Consider the following 18,211-nt stretch of genomic DNA (forward strand, 5'->3'; position numbering starts at 1 on the left):
ATTATTCGTCATTATGCGGAGAAGCGAGGCACCAGCTACACGTCTGTAAGGCATTATGTGCACTTCGTTGACGCGACGATTGATGACGATGAAGAATTATGGCTCAGCCCTTTGTAATGGGTTGGAAGCTTAAACGGCCCACCAGTTATGCGATTTGCATTGGGTGACGCCCAGTCGCTATTTCCCTCTCCCGCCATGCTGTATAACATACGTTTACGTGGGAGAGAGAGGGGGGGGAGGGGAAGAACTTTACTGAGACCCCGAGGAAATGGATCATGCGCTTGTGGGCTTCCTAGCAACCAATACAAGTGCACTTGCGAGGAACCCACTACGCTATAAATCACTATAATTTTTGTGAAGTAGGGAAGCAGGCACTATGCCATTTTTCGTCATTCTACGGAGAGCCGTGGTACCTGCGAAATGCATGTAAAGCATTATGCGCTTTGTTGATACTGTGCGTGATGACGATGAAGAATTATGGCGGAGCCCTTTCTAATGGGTTGGAAGCATTCAACAACCTACTCGTTGCGCACTTCGCATTGTGTGACGCCTGGTTACAGAATTCGCGTTGTGCGACGCTTGGTGCTTATTTTACTCTTCTACCACGCTACATTTCATATGTTAATGTGGTTCCTTCCCGACATGAAGCCTGTGTAGGACCTTTTTGCAAAGCAGTTTCAAGCACCGGCATGGCTCAGAGGTTGAATACTGGGCTCCCACGCAGAGGACCCAGGTTCGAACCTCGTTCCATCCTGGAATTTTTTTCTTCTTTCGTTTTTTTTTTCTTATTTCGAGCGATAGTGGTTACGGACACCGGCGGCTGCGGCGGCGGACAACTACGGCGCCAAAAACTGCCGCTGAAATGATCTCATAACAGCTTTCGCTGTAAAAAAGCAGAGAAGGAAGCACAAGCACTTCTTTGCCTCCACAATCGCTGCTACAGAACACGCTTCACTTGAACCAAGTGTTCCTGTGTTTACGCGCTCTTTCTGAACAACAAATGATGCAACCAGTAGAGTACTATGTCTGCCCCTACTTGAGCAGAAGCAAAGTGCCATTGACACCGGAATCCTTCTCTGCCCAAACTTCGCGCTGGTGAGTTTTGTAATCGTCGCCGATTCGTCGGTGACATCCTTGAATAGGCAAAAGAAATTCTTTTTTACTGTGGCCTCTGCTGGCGACTTTCTGATAAGCTCACACACAAGAGAGCAGTCATATACTGCAGAAACATTCTTATACGTTCACATTTCGTACGATTTTCCGGCGCTAACGTTCGTGCCTGGCAACATAAGAAATGGCCTATTACAGTTTTACACTTCTTTTTCAATGTGTTCCTGGAAAACACCATGATTCGGCACCAGTGATTGCTTAATCGCCAAATTTTGATCCTATAGTATGCTTTCCAGCTGCTAGATCTTGTGTGTAACAAAGAACTCGCAAAGCACGCGCAGTCTAGAGTGGTGGCAGTCCTCTGCAGCAGCTTTCCCGCAGTGGTCGCCCACCCGTGCCTCGAGAAAACTCGGCCGCACTCTCATCCAAGTGGGTTGTTACGCATCAAATTCTCAGCTACCGCTGCCAACCTGAACGCGATAAGTGCAATTCTGGCAGCACGCATGTAGCAATGTGGTTGGAAACATACTGCTGTGGGAACAGATGCACTAATACAATGCACACTAATAATTGGCAATAATTGAAACGCTGGCAATAACTGAGATGTGCAAATCTCTCAGCACAATAAATATATTCGAGACAACATGAACTACTATGCAAGTGGCTGAGCACAACATGGCCTGGGTGGCAGCACACCAACGTATTGAAGATCATGCGTGTGCACTGGGCAAGCCATGAAAATGATGTTTTTATTGTGTGCCCTGTGTTATGTGTTCTTTGCATAATGTACCTGGAGCTGCGGTGTACTCAGATAATGAAGCATGGAACAGAACGCCTGCTTTCCACTCCTGGCGCTGCCAGCGTGTTGTTACAGCCAGTGCTTGTGGACATCAAATGAACCATGAGCATAAAGCTTCATGCTAAAGTAAAATAAATAATAACACTTTTCAAGCAAAAGCGCAAAATATTTAAGTGACTTGGATTGTACATTCCTGGATATTCTTGGATATGTAGTGCAATCTTTTTCACACCTTTTTGAAAAACATATCAATGAGGTTCTATTGTATATCTATCAAAGTTTATGTAAACCTAGCTATACAACCCTTGCAGACATGCCCATTGCTGGCTCTGCTGTCTATGTACATAACTGCGCATCATCATCCTGTTCTCTGTTCGTTGCAGGACGAAGGGCTACCCCAATAATCTCCAATATACCCTGCCCTGTGCAAGCAAAAAAATTATATAATAATCACTTATGCCTGCAAACTTTTTTATTTCATCACCCCACCTAACTCTCTGCAATCCTCGGCTGCATTTCCCATCCCTCTGCATCCATTCCGTTTCTCTAAGCATCCATTGATTACCTGTCCTATGCATTACTTGGCCTGCCCAGGTTCATTTTTGTCACTGTTGCAGAACAAAAAACAAAAATGACATGACAGCTAGGGAGAGCTGCTGTGGAAATCATTAATATGAGCTAAGATGCCTGAAACAGCAACTAGTACCAATACAATCAGTGCAACAAATACTGTATTTTCTTGCATATAACCCGCACCAAAAAAACGGAAAAATGTGCTTAGAAATTGGGGGTGCCAGTCATATGTGGGGGTTATATGCATGTTTTTTTTTTTTGTAGAGTTCAAGTTAGGGGTGTGGCCGCTTTATATGCGAGAAAATACGTACATACCGTTTAAGTACATTTTTTTTGTTATAGGAAAGCTGTCACCTCTGCAGTGACACATGACAACATCTGACATGTGTTGTCATCCCTGCTTATTATTAGGAGTGAAAGGCAAAGCAAAGAGTGGAGTTGTGGCTACAACATCCATCTAACTAAGCCTGAGGGCGTGCTCACAACGTGGCTTACAACTCGAGCCATGCTTCATGAGCTAATTATGTGAGAGGTGCTGCGTGATGAAGGCAGATGATGATGATGATGTTGATGTGCAACAATGACGACGCTTCAGGAGGGGGGAAAAGCAGTAATTTGTTCGCAAGACCCTTTCAGAACACTGTGTTTCAGATATGTACTCACTTTATGCTGCCTTTTAACCGACCTTCGTCGGGAAACTTGTAGGTGTAGCTGACCATCGCAAAAGTGTTTGGGATTCCAAGCTAAAAAGCAAGGGAGAAATGCCAAGCAAAAGCAAGTTTATTACCCAAAGACAGTCTTTGATAACGCTAGATGCCAAGTGCATTGCCAACTGCCACAAAAATTAAGGCCGCACAGGAGGCCTAGTAGTTCCTATATAGTGTAGATATGATACAATAAAATTTTTATCAATAGCAAGAAAGTTGTATAGGTATGTAAAAAAAAAGCAATGTGGCAACTTTTGTACTTTTCCTGACTAAAAAGAAAAGGCTTAGATATGATATCAGTGCTGGGGCCAAACGCAGAATTCGAAATGGAACTTCAGCTTTCATCGCCTCTACAGATAACAGAATTGTCTCAGCTGATGAAACACAGAGTTTTGATAAAGTGATCAATACCAGACTAACCACTGTCCCTTCAAGCCTCAAGTTTGCAGTACCATATAAACTCAGCACTACTGAACAAATTCTACGTCGATAACCAACTTTGAGTACCTGTAGTGCACCGATGAAGTGGCCGTAGCTGGCGTCCCAAACGACTGTGGTGTTCATGGCTGACTGTAATCCAGCTTTCCACGTCAGGTAGCCCACCGTGTGCTTGCCCAGCTGTCGTGCTACCACTGTGATTAAAATGCCAGAAAGTAGAGGTTACATTTAAGAGGTCAGGGGAGCTATCCTCGATGTGTCAATCTTATGGACTGTCCATTTCGGTTTTCCCTGCGATACATTAGTGGTGCAGGTTAGGTCTTCTACTACATGGCTCTCTCACATTCTGTCCATTTCGGCCACCACTGATTGGCTGGAGCTCGGCAAGCAGTGTGCCCCCCTGTTTCCGGTTCTTCTTCCGCAATGTCATTTTGACATCTCGGAGCTTTCACAACTCTCGACGCAAATGAGAGGGACGGAATGCGCTTCAACACAATGAATGCAGCCTCCAGAGATCCATTTTTGCCCACACGAATCTCGGAGGCCACTCTGATTGTGTGATCGTGTTAGCCCTCGAACAAGGTTTAATGCGGCCACCCATTTAACGCACCTGCGAAGGTTAGTACGCTTTCCCTGCATTGTTCTCAAATGCAAGGAGAGACTTCTAGAGTTTAAGAATCCTGTGACTATACATTTCGTCGACTTTCTTTATTTTAACGCATGGAGTGTGCTGTGTGGGTTCGGTGCATCGATGTAGTCAAGAGCGCAACGACGTCACAGCTAGCCACTTTGTTGAGCAACAGAATATGCTCCACTGAAATGGACGTGTCCACTAGATAGATAGTTCATGAATAGCTCCCCAGGAGTTTGCTTCGCTCCTTAATACTACTTAACGCATTAATCCCAGATGTTAAAGAATATGTTATTTGACTAAAAATTCATGTGTAAAGATTTGTTACTATTGTGCAACGTCCTTGATGAAACATTGCTTAAAAAATTTTTTTACTGCAGATACAGCTCTTACATTATTAAATACAGTATTCATTTCGATTCTCAAAGGTATAGGAAGATGGTCATCTTCAGGCACAGCAGCCGTAGCGCTCGTATTCAGTGTTTGCAACCAAACCTCTGCCACCTGTTGTTGAGAAGTGGACTTTCCTGCACAGTCTGCTTGCCTAGTGGCTGAGTTTATCGCAATTCGTAGTGCGAATAGGGAGAAGAGAAGGGGAGAGCAGAAAATAATTTCATGTTTTATTTGTGCAAACACTATGTTATGCACAGCTCTTCAGCCTCTTTTTTGAGTCACACATTTAGTGCACCTGTTGTTCAGCTCTGCATCAGAAAGCAAGGTGGCATGGTATATGAGATAGTGTGTGAATGCACAGAATTCTTGTGTCTCATGCACTAGATTGCTCCTGTTCGAGAGAGTTCGCTGTTGGGCTGGTATGTACACAGCCATTTAAAACAAAATACAGGTCCAACTCAGAGAGGTGGACCTGTAGAGGAGTGCTCCTCCCCTTTGAGTACACCCCATTAGTGATAAAGGGTCTCCAAGCAACCCAGAGGTCCAAATTTAGTCGTGGTGTTGCAGCTGTGCACGAGTCTACAACGAACACATAGCCGTGAAAATTTTGCAGAATGGTAGCGTAATAGTGCAGTTGCACGCTTCTCATGATCGAAATGTGGCCCGTGCTCGTTTCGCTCTTTCCTTCACTACACTCAGTTCATCGGCTCTTCTCTCCTCCTCTCTGAGTACTCCTCCTCACCATGCGAGGAGTAAGAGCAGGGAGCGCGCGTAATTGCTAGCATACGAACAGATATTTGGGATGTCACCATCAACACCTTCTGCAAGTGACGCCACGGCCAGCGATGGCAATACAGTCGAACCCACTTATAACGATCCCACGTATAACGATCTATCGGTTATAACGACCATATTTGGGTGCACTTACGATTTTCTAATGCTAACCATTGAAGCTGCGTCCATATATAGCGAACATTTTTCAAAGCCTCCTACTTTTACAACGAACACTTCAGACACGGCCGCGGTAAAAATATGGCGCATACGAAGCGAAAAAAAAGTTAAAACGGGCCTCCTAAAGTGTCAGAGGGGCGCGCGCTTGCGCATGCCCCGCTCCAGTTTACTTGCGACTAAGATATCCCTGATTGGCGAGCACCGCACGCTGATTTTGGACGCTGCGAGCGAGGTCGCTCACTTTCCAGCCTTTTCTTCAGTGGCAGAATGGCAGTGAGGGAAAAAAAAAAGGAGGCCTTGCGGTCAGCTTTCGCACGGTAACCTTTCCTGACACCGTTCTCTGCAGCTACGACCACCTGCAGCTACGACCGAGAAACGTCGATGCACTGACAGCAAGTGTATACTGCGTGTTTGACTAGGTGACAACTCAAGTGCACCGCGCATTGTCGTGCAGGGCCGCGAGAGCATCGCGGAGACGTAGAGTGCGCATTGCTTGCAAAATGCTTGTTTTCGCCGCGTTGAACAAACAGGCTACTTGCCGCACCCGTACACAGACCGGAGTGAAGGAGGCACAAAGAACGTACAAACGCGCGCATGCGGCATACAGCAAGCGGCCCGGCAGCGACTCCGCGAGCCGAGTAGGCGACGCGCTGCACGCAACTAGGCAGGGATGATCGGCTCCACGTGGCAGTACCGCGCTTCGATGAAACGGTGTCAGGTCATTGCAAAGGCGGGTAATTCACTCGTGAGCACGTAGCGGGCGCGTTTCACAACGCGAAAAAGCTTAGCTTGTCACCGGAGGGGTTGGGTGCACTTTAATAAAAGTGCACAGAAAAAAGAAAAAAACGGCTTGGCCGCTAAGCGCACTTTTTTAAAGGCGAGTCCATATACAACGAACTACTGATATAGCGACCACTTTTTGCGACACTTTCGAGTTCGTTATAAGCGGGTTCGACTGTACCTGAAAGGGCTGGAGAGGAGCACGAGATTGCTTTTTTTTTTTTTTTTGTGGCATGCACACAGTGCGTAGCGCTGCCGCATTTCGCATTGTTGATAGTACTGGCATTCTAAACTTGATGCGCATGTTTACTCGAAATGCTAAAAAAATATTGGAGGTGGTTTGGGGCCCTTTAAAGCTATCATAGCAGCCTGATCTTGGAGTAAAGGCCTGCATCTTTCACAACGCTAGCTAAATAGTAAAATTCAAAATTTCGATGGTGGCTTAGGCTTGTTTCATACAGCTGCCCACTTGGAAAGATGACAGGCCAGGTCAGATAGCAGAAAAGACTTACCAATGTTGCAGCCTGGCCGCAGGCCAATAGGAGTGACTTGGAGCAGCCCTTGAGCCGACGCAAAGCTGCAAACAGATGTCAGTAAAAAGATGCGACCATATGCCTGACATACTTGGGGACCACGTATTAGACACACAGATTGCAAAGATTGTGAGAGGAGGAATTTTGCAGAGCTTACTTCCTCATTTAATTGCAATAAACTGTAGCTAAATATGAACAATGCGTTAAAGTGGTACTGACGCCAATTTTCGAAGCTTAGTTTACTCCGTCATACAGATCTCTTCTATACAGAGATGGCTCTGAGCAAGTGTGAAGCTGAGTAAATGCTGATAAGATACTTTATGTTGATATTAAAGCCAATTTTTGCGTGGTGCACCCACTGACATCAACACTAGCGTGACATCAGGCTACAGTGTCAATTCTGGTAACTTCAGGTGCCAGTATGGCTAGTTGTGATGGCGTCAGGCACCAAAACATACAAAATGGCTGCTCGTGTCACTGCTCATGCGTAGCCAACGGAGCCATGCAGTGGAGTGGCCATGGAAACGTCATGACATCTTGAGCGAGCACGTGACAAGAAGCTCATGCGGTGTCGTGACGTCCGGGTACAGTACAAACTGAAACTAGCTTTTAAGAACATATAATTAATTTTTCAGGGCACTTTCACGCTTACCAGTACATTTTCTAGGCTCTTGAGGACTGTCTTTTATTTGACGCAAAAGAAATGCAACAAGTGAAAATTTTCTTGTCAGTACCCCTTTCAGCCTCTGCACCTCCACTGCTCTTCACTTTTTTTGAAGCTAACAAAGATGAGGCAACAGTGTATAAGCATTTACTTTGGCATGACCTTTCCTATGTCTGCATGAATAAGCCAGTGTTTCAGTCAACTATGGTTGAGAGTTTTCATGCAATGAGGATGTGTTTTTAAACGTGTAGAGCTTTTCAACAAAGCTTTGCGATGATGTTTCGAAACAGCAAAGTGAGCAAATCTGGGCAAACTGCACCAATGTCAAAACGTGACGGGCGTTGTACAGGTAAGAAAGGGGTACATATTTTCAAATAGGTCACATGCTGCTTCGACATCTAGAGTGATGTTTGGTGTACAGAACACCCACTGTGTTCTTTGGCACGCAAAAACAGTGTACTCTTTCTCTCGCAACTGTAGCGGTAGTACTTTTGTGTGATAATGAGTGCTCATATTGATCGATGTTGCTTTTAATGTAGCTCATAATATATCTTCACGAATGCATGTACGCAAAATGCAACGGAACAGAAAGGTTCTACGTATGCGCAAGAACATTTGCACAACTGAAAGACTGAAACCTTGAGGCAATGAAGTTTGCAACATAGCAAAGTCTTTTCACGGCACGTATGACGTCGTCATATTGAGGTCTGCACGTGATGTGAGACTAACAATTACTGCCCATTCCACTCATACTAATGCATGGACACAGCAGGAATGCTGGTGTGCTTATAGCATACGTGTGCATAACCTCAATGCAAGCACCAAACCACACTTTCCTGGCTCCATCATCGAGGCAAATGAGCTAAGCACTGACGATGCATTCACTTTGTTTTGCGATTTCTGTAGCTAAGCACACTCCAATCCATAAGACTTTCAGGAAAGTCCGACATTAGGATAGTGGTCGCATGACATCACCAACAGTGAAAAGGCACCTCAAGCAGTCTTACGGTACTAATTGTGACCATAATAATAATTAGGTGTTCTTTATTGGTGATGGAATTAGAGATCACTAAGCACAATGATGAACCCTGACAGCATACCATGTAGCGGTTGTGCTAATAACTAGCAAAGAATTGACGACATTGACACACATAGCATAGAACCAGTGAGGCCCATGCATCCATGGTGAAATGAAGACGAATTAAGCGTCTCGCTAGGGATGGGCGAATAGTGAAATTGAGGTTCGAAGCGAATCTGAAGTGAATAGTGATTTGGTCGAATAATTTCGAATCAAATAGTTCGAATAGTAATTACTGCATACTGAGCATGAAGGAGCAAAATGAGCATTTTTGTCCTGACCCTTGCACAATATTTTTAAGGATTGGAACTAGGTATGAGTCACTTTTTTGGTTTGAAATGAAGTGGAAGCAGCCTTGAATAGTATCAAGATTTGAATAGCAGTACGGTTATAAGTGGTGCAATACATTACATTTTAAAAATTACTATACTTAGTGCATTACTATACTTAGTGGGTGGCTGGGGCTTTTTCGAGCTCAGCTTTTTTCCCGACCACTTTTTTTCACTGTAAATGTTTTTGTTTTTGGTGAAAATAAAGTTCTTTGATTGATTGATTGATTGATTGATTGATTGATTGATTGATTGATTGATTGATTGATTGATTGATTGATTGATTGATATAAGCCCATACAACACGCTTTTAAACTTAAAAAGATATGTGCATTTAACCTTGAAGTGTGGCTTCACGGCAGTGCAGATTTCCCCTGAATGGGTTGTTTCACGGCACAGCAGCCAGACGCTGCAGCGAAGCCACCTTTACAGAGAGTCATGTGTGGTCAAATGCATACATATATATTCGTTCATTCCTAACACTTCGAAATTTCGAATATCCTAAATTCGTATCGAAGCGAATTCGAATACTGTAATATTCGTTCGAATATTCGAAACGCCCGAATATTCGCCCATCCCTAGTCTCGACACATCAGCTTGCATTGCAAGAATTTCTGAGGAGTGTTCCATTCACAACCTCGACGTACACACCTGTCACGCAGGTGTTACAGCATTGGACTTGCACTAGAAGTCCTGTGTTTGAATACTCTGTAACCTTCACTTTAAAGACCTTGCCATTAAAAATTTCGTTTTATTTATTTGTTATGTCATTTTTAAGAATTTTCTGCTTTTCCTTTTACCTTAAGGGCGTCAGCTACTGTCGACAGACAAATCAGGCATGCTTTTCCAACATTTTATACCTCATTATGCGGCTTATAATGCTGAATAGGCAGTTCTGGCTTTCTTGTTTATCAGCATTACCTTTTGTTGAAACAAAACAGTTGCAAGTAAGCACTTTTCATTCGTTATATTTTGTTTTATAAGCAGAGCACATGCACGCATGCGTACACAGACACATTATGTTCTTCAAGCAGCAAGCCGAACCACACGACAAAGACAATTGAAATAATGGCCTTACCGACCTTCTCTTAGAAAGTGTTCGGAAGCCCTTGACTCCACAGAGGAGGCCATTCCCAGCACCGATTTCAAACTGCAAATGTCAGTGAAGCAACAAACACAAAAGTTTAGAAACTAGGCACACGTAAAGAGCAATAGCGCAATAGGCCTGGGTCACTTCAGTAAACATAACGTTACTCCAAAAAACACGCTGAGGTGGAAGGCCTGGCACACTTCAGTAAACACAACGTTACTGCAAAAAACACACTGAGGTGGAAACATCTCGAACGAAGCTAGTTCTCCACAGCAATCATAGAGTGCAGGAAAACTGAGACACGAAGAATTCCTCAGTGCTGCAATGCTTCATCTTATATCCAGTTTCAGCCACATTTGTAACAGCCACTTAATTCAGCCTCCAAGAATGTACACTTGGGATATAGTATGTGCTTTATGGTGCAAGGACCAATGATGGCCAAAGTGTGCCAAGGTCATGGTGTGGGATGTGATCAATGATGATGTTTAGTGGCTGTATAAGGGCCTAACATTGTGTGCCCTAAAGGTGCATAAAATAATATAATTATTAAAATAATGAGGGATATGCAGCGCGTGAAATGGATTAAAACATTAACATGTATATAAGATGCGGAAAAAAACTTGAAACAATACGCAGCACTACTACCTCACATGGAACCTTGCAATGTACACTCGGGACTAGCTATATTCCATGCTTAGACACTGGCTACAAAGTGATTATACGTCACACTTCTTTGTAATTGCATGTAAAAGGCATTGATTGTTGTTTGAATTTTAGCACTGTACGCATAGTACGTCGTAGCAGGTGTAGTTGTGATGCATTGAATGTAAAGAGTGTGAAAGTTACCACTGTGCGATTCCTGTTACTATGTACACTACAGTTTGCGTATTGCCGCATTGACTGCTACAATGTTGGCCATGCCTTAAAAAACACGCACCAATCCTGTGGCACTAAACCTCTGCCAGTCATCCTAAAGACTGATGGCTTAATAAACCACTAAGGTAAAGAAGCAGTGTTAATGCTTTTAGTGCTGCTCACTGGTAGTAAACTGTCACTGGCGACAGAAAATTAAAACCAAGATTCTCCTGTGCTCGCTGAGATGTTAATCTGAAATATGACAATGGCCAAAGAAAGTAGATGAGCCAATACAGAGCACGATAAGAAAACAAAGTGGCAAATATACATGATGCAATTGTACTACAGTAGTAAGAATAGCTTACAAGGTTACAGAAGCATGTCATAAATTTACATAAGATGCATGAGTACATGCAAGTCTTAATGGCTCCAACCGCAGCTTCCTCTTTTGCTTACGGAAAAATGAACAAAATTTTGGCAGATTCAATCAACCTACAACTTTCTAATCTTATAAGCGTGCTCTGAATGTGTTCATGACACGGTTAACACAAGTTCTCTACTGTTATGGTTGGCTTTTACGGCTTGGCGCCACTGGGCCATCAGAATGGTATGGCGGCATCTGCCTTGCTTTCTTCGCTGTCAACGTTCCCCGAAACGCACCAGATGCGGCGACAACACTGCAATTGTGTCCTGAACCCTTCAAGGCTGTCAGCTCCCTCGTCAATTGCCTTGGACACACTTTGCTGAGTTTGACGGTTTTATGGCCTGGAGATGAACTATTTGCAGTGGAAGTTGCTGGGAGGAGGCAGTCACTTGTGCACTGCTTTGTTCAGCCTTCTGCGAGATGCACCGGACAATTAGCCGAGCGCCGGAAATTCCTCATCGCGCACCTTTCCCACACTACGCGGTGTCTTTGGCTTTGTGACCCGACCGGCAGCTGGCCGTCATTTGTGCCGGCGACACATCGAGGCAAGGAAAGACTGCACCTGACAGCACACCTGAAAGCACAAGCAGCTTTCAGGCATGTGCACCCCCGGGATCCCTTCACTGTGCGTATAGTGCCCTATTGTGTCTTTTGTTCACTTCCTGGGCACTGTCCGGGCACCGTGTCGCTTCTCTCTTTCCTGGAGTAGGAAGGAGGCAGTGCTTACTTTTCTTTTAGTGGGCGGAGATGAAAACGTGTTGATTGGACTGTCCTGGACTTGATTGTTTTCTCCAACAGGGAATCCTGAGAAGGCCCAAACTTTATAACGCAAGCGTCGAGACGCTCCAAGCACGCTACTACAGGCTACCACACGCTACCAAATCATCATGTAAATAAAAGTTCCTGTTATCAGCTCCGGCTCATGAACTCTACTTCTGCCTGAGGCCTGGCTGCTCCCCGGTCCTATGGGCAGACCACACATCACTACTATTAAAAAACCCAGCAGTTCTCTTATCGTGCTTCTTGAAGCTAAAAAGCAGTCCCGGGCAATCAATTATGAAAACTAACTAGTACTTCTTATAATGTACTACACCCCGATTCTCATACTCTGCCAAGACATTGCACCTGGTGCTCCTCTCACTGCGCTCTTCCAGACATAGGCTTCCTTCCGTTTTTAGCCCAGAGCACGATTTCCTATTTTGGAGAGAAACGCATTTGCAAAGAGTCATCTGGTTTTATAAGTATGCTGTATGTGCATCTCTCGTTTACATCTTCGAGCACTTCTAGTCGTAACCAGAGGTTTACCGCAAAACGTATCTAACAAGGCATGACGTAAGAATCAGGTTGACTCGGCTTTGTAATGGGCCACATATCTATCAAAGAGAGAGTGTTTGTGTAAGGAAAGGTCGACAAAAATACCACAAGTTATCAAGCGCACATACCTCCGACCACATTTTCGTCGACACAACATGCCGTAGGGAGCACACAATGTTCCCATTCCCAGTTCCATTTTGGGCCGACAGGTTCCCGCTCATTGTAATCGTGTCATTCAGGCTCAGAGGTGCTTCGATTGACTGGTTGATGGTCATGCTGTTGATTTCCATTTGTGGGAAATACCTGCCGTTCAACATGCGAAAGATGGTAATCAGTGAAAGGACAAACACCAGAAATAAAATTCAAACAATCAATTTGTCTTTCTGCAGAAACCCAGAGGTGACCGTGTTTCCCAAGCAGTTCGCATTAATGCCGCGCGGCGGTGATTTTTAAACGCGCTCTGTAATTTCGCCTCACGTGGTTTCGCTATAGTTTCGCGATCGTCGTGGCAGATCGCAAAAATGTCCGGCTCCGGAAGCGGCGCATGCGCGTTGGGAGATAGCTGTTGCCACGACTCTGCTGCCTGTGTGGCTGACGTCATCGATGCATCGAATAGCAGGAAATCTGAGGACGACGACCTTTCGTCGGACCCCACAGATAAGTCGACTTTATGATTCTGCGTATAGGTCGATCCCCGAACTTTGGAAGGTCATGTTATGAAAAAAAAACTTCGACTTATAATTGGCAATATACGGTATGTTCAATATAATTGCAACGTCTAATTAGGTGAGGTCAGATTGATGGGATGCGACTGTAATCGAAAGGTAGTGGCAAGAACCTCACAGGGTCCCTTATGCATTTGCCTAAGATGACTCAAACGCAAAAGTCATGTTTTTCTTCTCAGTCAACTGTATTCATCAACCTGCTCCCGAATTCTCTCTAAGCCTAGCATGGCTTTGCACCACCTCCAAGATCAACAACATCGCAAGCTTTCTGCACCTCACGTGCCTCCTGGATCGACCTAACTATGACCAATCGACGATGTCATGTGACGACAGCATTATATGACATCACATTACGTGATGTCACTATAATGTCATGATGATGTCACAAATTTCAGTGATCTGTGACGTCATGACGATATCATAGGGTGACTTCATCACATGATGATGATTTATTGCATCAATTGTGTTGACACCGACAGTCACTTCTCGTGTTTGATTAGGCATCTATGGCTTTCGCCAAACCATGCATGAAGGGGGATGCAAATGAGAGTTGTCTCACCCTCTCGTATCATCGTCATAGTAGGCCTCAAAAATGTCAGTGGCATCAATGCCGACGCTGATGCTTCCCTGCAAGAATTATAAGAGGTAAGGCATATCCAAACTTGAACTTATGACTTTATAAAACTGCAATGTGCATTGGGCACTCGCACAGATCAGGTATGTGGAACTGCCTACACAGAATTGGGTTGAGTCAGGTGTTTTTAAGAATCCCCGGATGAAACGAGAACAGAATCACGACTAACTGAGTGTAGACCAAATGACAATAAAATTAAGCTGATTTCTGTTGGGATGGAATAAAATAGGATGACGTGAAATTATTTCTGTGAATGTTGTTTTACCATATACGCAGGTACTAGTACCACATCTTAGCACGAGTGCACACATGTGTTCATTAATTCCTGCCATGCTGTTGAGAACAGGAAAAAGTCCACGTTGTAAAGGCTGTGGAACATTGCAACACCTCACTGAAATTGTAGAGCTACAGTAGCTTTATGAATTCGGCAGGCTATCCCTGCAAATAATTGGGAAGCTAGCTTTCTGGCGAGGCAGTTTGCCTAAAGTAGTAACGGTAGCGTAATCCTTTTTGCAAACAGAATGCACAAGTACAGTATGCTTGAATTCTGACACGAAAAATGTAGATATGGCACTCCTGACAAGATCCTGTACAAGAGACAGCAGTTCATCTTTGCTTGAATTATCCTTTCATTAGTTAGACAAACATGTTTTAGAGAGAAGCATACGTGCGCATTATGAAAAGGGCAAGAATAGCAATGTGTCGCCATTCCTGTACAAGGAATTGCTTAGACTGTCAACTCTGCAGAACTGGATGGAAAAAATCATGGCTTGGACCTCGCTCAACCCACACAAATTACAAATGCCTCATTTTTGAAATCGATACCATGTCGCATGCTTTTAGAGACACTGATAATAGATAAGGTGCACTCTGTGAAGTACAGAAAGCAATTTTGCTTTTGCTGTATTTCATAAATTTAATAATTTGCTGCATTTCCTGTCACAAAGTGACCTCAACAGGAAGGCCTGTGTTCAATTGGCTGTAAGACAGCTATTAGCAGTCAAATAAAAACTGCTTGTAGCACTTCGTTCTTAGCTATTTATGCTTCACAGCTAAGCTATAAAAGCAATTTTTATGGTTCAATTTTCTTTCCCAAAGTGGCCTCTAACAATGAAGGTGAAATGTAATTAGCTTGACAAATAATTGACCGACACAAAAACTTATCTCATAATTTAAAACAGCCCAGAAGGATGAACAAGAATGTAAAGTATTATCAATAATTTATAAAAGAAGAATGAATATGGTTTTGACATTATTGTCTTCCCTGGAATAGCCCAAGCGAAGCATACCTTGTATAGCAAAGGTTAGGTGCAGTGTTAGGTGCAGTTAATTTCTTGCCTTTGGATTTGTTCGCTGCTGTAGACGCCTCTCCTCCTGCTCTCGGGCTAGCCGTTCGTACTCCTCTCTGATCTCTTGCGGCGTCTTTGTGCGCTGGACAATCTGACAAAGTCAACATTAGAAACGCAGAGGTAAACAATCCGTGCTAGGTCTGAATGAAGATGAATGCAGTGAAACAACAGAATTCTCGACAAGAATTCGTTGTGCCCAGTGAATGCACTTCAAATGGCCATTTACATTAAGCTGGGTTGAACATAAAATAATGAAACCTGGTGCTTTCGAATCGCACTTTACAATAAACTTCAAAATACAAGCCAGCAGAATGATACTAAATATGTAACATGCGCGCATGCTAAGGGTGATCATTCTTGTTATAGACATGAACCTGGCCATATAGTTACGAACGTTTGCCCTAGACATATAAGCCAATACATACATGCTGCCAGGTGATAATATGCACTACTTCAAGCAGATGAGCAAATTGGGCTTTGGCAGCCTTTTCGTGGAGAAGGAATACAAAAAGACCTTCCCTTGCATAACCGGCCGCTTCAGAGAGATTTGCCTGCCACTGGTGTTATATACAGAGTACAATGCTTGTGTTCACTGTGCTATTGGTTTGTTTAATTTCTTTACAAGCGAGCATAGGCAGAGCATCTCAAGTTACTCGGATAAAAAAGCTTTAAACTATGGCACTCGCTAATTGTGAAAGCAACGAGACCAAGTCGAGATGAAATTTTCCAGGTGTGAGCAACGTCAACGTTGGTTAATAAAACATGCTGTTGGGCTAATTGGTTTATACCACGCAAAATGTAATAACGCAATGCACGGGCAAAGAAACAAGAGTTACAGAAATCTTGGTCAGGTCTATGTGACCGTGCTACAAAAGAGCACAGAAGAGGTGTGTTCACTTACCTGCCATCCTTCAGTTTCAAGGCCCTTGATTCCCAGCGTGTCATATATGGCTCTCTTGTGGGGGTCAATCAAGACTGCGAGAATAAGAGGTTATCAGAAAGGAAGACATGAAAGCAAGTTCTTTCAAATGATACCGTGTTCCGGCTCCTCCACATGTACCTTTTCTTCCGCGTAAGTCACACTCATGTTTTGCTTTGGTTTCAAATATTACACGTGAACTGAAAAACTAAACCACATTTCAACTGTGTTTGAACATCTAAAGCAGAGAGACGCATCCAACAGGAGCATCACGGTGGAAGGTGCTTCACCGAGCCACTGACATTGCCAGCCAGCAGCATTTGCGCTCAACCCCTGCGCCGTCTCTCTCGTATTTCAGGTGTGTAACCTGATGCAAAACGAGAAGGCACTTCCACAGTTCCCACGGATTGCGATTTGCTTATGCAACACACGCGCAACTTGATAAAATTTGATGCTTGCGTGTGGTTCCTACCGAGAAAAGGTATCGGTACAAAGGGAAACTACATCCGCGAGATTCAAAATTAATTATTTTACAATCAACTTCCTTTAATCGGCGTAATGGCACCGCGTAGAGCGATAACCACGAGTAGTTTGGGCTGCGGCTGCAAGCCAGAGAACGTACCATCGTAGGCTCTTCGGGTCTTGTTGAAGAGCACCTCCGCATCTCGCTTTTGGAGAGGGTCCGCATGCTTGTCCGGGTGGTATATCTTACTCAATCTCTTGTAGGCATTCTTTATCTCGTCTTCGGTAGCCTGGACGCGCGGAGAAAATGCGAGAGCGTCGGTCACAAACACGACCACACCGGCGCATGGACGGAGCGATATCTCGTCACTCCGTTGCAAGAAAGCGACCAGGGTAGCGGGGATTAATCCGGTCTGCATTTCTACGATAACCCGATCGGGTGGAGGACAACTTACATCTTTCCCGATGTTCAGAAATGTATAATAATCGTCCTCCACTTGCAGAATATCGTCGTCTGTATCGCTGTCCATGTGCGCCGCCATAACTGCGGCTAGCGGCACCACTCAGATAAAAAAGAAAACTGCTGCTAAATTTTAGTAAAGTGAGTTCTTAACTAGAAGATCGTAATTGTAACATCTACACGGTAATTCACAAAAATAAATAAAAGTTTCTAAGCTCTTGCAGAATCAAAATACGGTAAGAGAAACGCATGTTTGCTGGTGCGAGAATACCGCAAAGAACGCTTACTCTCGAACGCAAAAACCCACGAGCGCAGCGCTCCGGAAAGTTGCGTGCGGCCAGCCGGCGAAGGCTCTGTTTACATTCGATTCAAATAGTTTCGTGTTTCCGAAAAAGCGTGATTCCTTATCGTGACCGCCCGTCGCTGGTGCCTCGTGCTCGTCGAAACATGTAGTTCCTAGCTAACCCGGTGCACTGTGCGCGCTGCAAGCCGGCGGCGGCGAAAGAAATAAACTCCCACAAGGATGAATCCTCCTGACTGTTGAAGGCTCGAAAAATGGAGATCTGCTGGGATGGCTCAAATAATTCACACAAAAAACGCAACCTCCCAGTCGAACGCTGGTAAGTTTTGTGCATTCCCTCTACGGCAATGTAGTGGCGATAAAACTGCTTGCGACGCGTGCGGTGCGGCTGCGCGCGATGTATATGTCGTACGCCGTCTGAATGGGCGTTCCGATTTTGCTGTACGTAGAACGTGACTTCGAAGGCCCTGGCGTATCCCACCTGCCGTTAGCTCAAAGCTGTAGCTTCAGAGCACGCAACAAATGCGTCTAAACGAAGCTGAACGCACTGCGTTTTACAGAAACGTTCTCTTACGATCGAAAATCGGTAGTGTTTCGTTTTGCTGTCACCAAAGCGGCGCCTACTGATATCGGTGGGAAAGGGAACATATGTATGAGCTACAAGACGTTTGCCTGCACAACGCGTGCTATCT

General features: G+C 44.4%; 2 protein-coding genes across 2 annotated transcripts in view; one reads left to right on the plus strand and one right to left on the minus strand.

Moving 5' to 3' along the window:
- Window positions 1–17,364, minus strand: part of LOC119389710 (dnaJ homolog subfamily C member 11) — a 37,720-nt gene extending 20,356 nt beyond the window's left edge. The window contains exons 1-10 of the mRNA XM_037657075.2: window positions 17,214–17,364; window positions 16,919–17,048; window positions 16,279–16,352; window positions 15,367–15,468; window positions 13,954–14,021; window positions 12,798–12,972; window positions 10,069–10,136; window positions 6,895–6,959; window positions 3,697–3,821; window positions 3,146–3,225 (exon numbers count right to left, since the gene is read on the minus strand). Coding sequence (XP_037513003.1) covers window positions 3,146–3,225; window positions 3,697–3,821; window positions 6,895–6,959; window positions 10,069–10,136; window positions 12,798–12,972; window positions 13,954–14,021; window positions 15,367–15,468; window positions 16,279–16,352; window positions 16,919–17,048; window positions 17,214–17,300 — 974 coding nt within the window. The 5' untranslated portion in view covers window positions 17,301–17,364. The remainder of the gene's footprint in view (window positions 1–3,145; window positions 3,226–3,696; window positions 3,822–6,894; window positions 6,960–10,068; window positions 10,137–12,797; window positions 12,973–13,953; window positions 14,022–15,366; window positions 15,469–16,278; window positions 16,353–16,918; window positions 17,049–17,213) is intronic.
- Window positions 17,365–17,506: 142 nt separating this feature from the next.
- LOC119391122 (calmodulin-binding transcription activator 2) overlaps window positions 17,507–18,211 on the plus strand; it is a 509,376-nt gene continuing 508,671 nt past the window's right edge. The window contains exon 1 of the mRNA XM_037658797.2: window positions 17,507–17,838. Within this exon, the coding sequence (XP_037514725.1) occupies window positions 17,790–17,838 (49 nt within the window). The 5' untranslated portion in view covers window positions 17,507–17,789. The remainder of the gene's footprint in view (window positions 17,839–18,211) is intronic.

The sequence above is a fragment of the Rhipicephalus sanguineus genome, chromosome 4 (assembly GCF_013339695.2).
Source record: "Rhipicephalus sanguineus isolate Rsan-2018 chromosome 4, BIME_Rsan_1.4, whole genome shotgun sequence".
In the NCBI taxonomy this organism is placed as follows: Eukaryota; Metazoa; Arthropoda; class Arachnida; order Ixodida; family Ixodidae; genus Rhipicephalus; species Rhipicephalus sanguineus.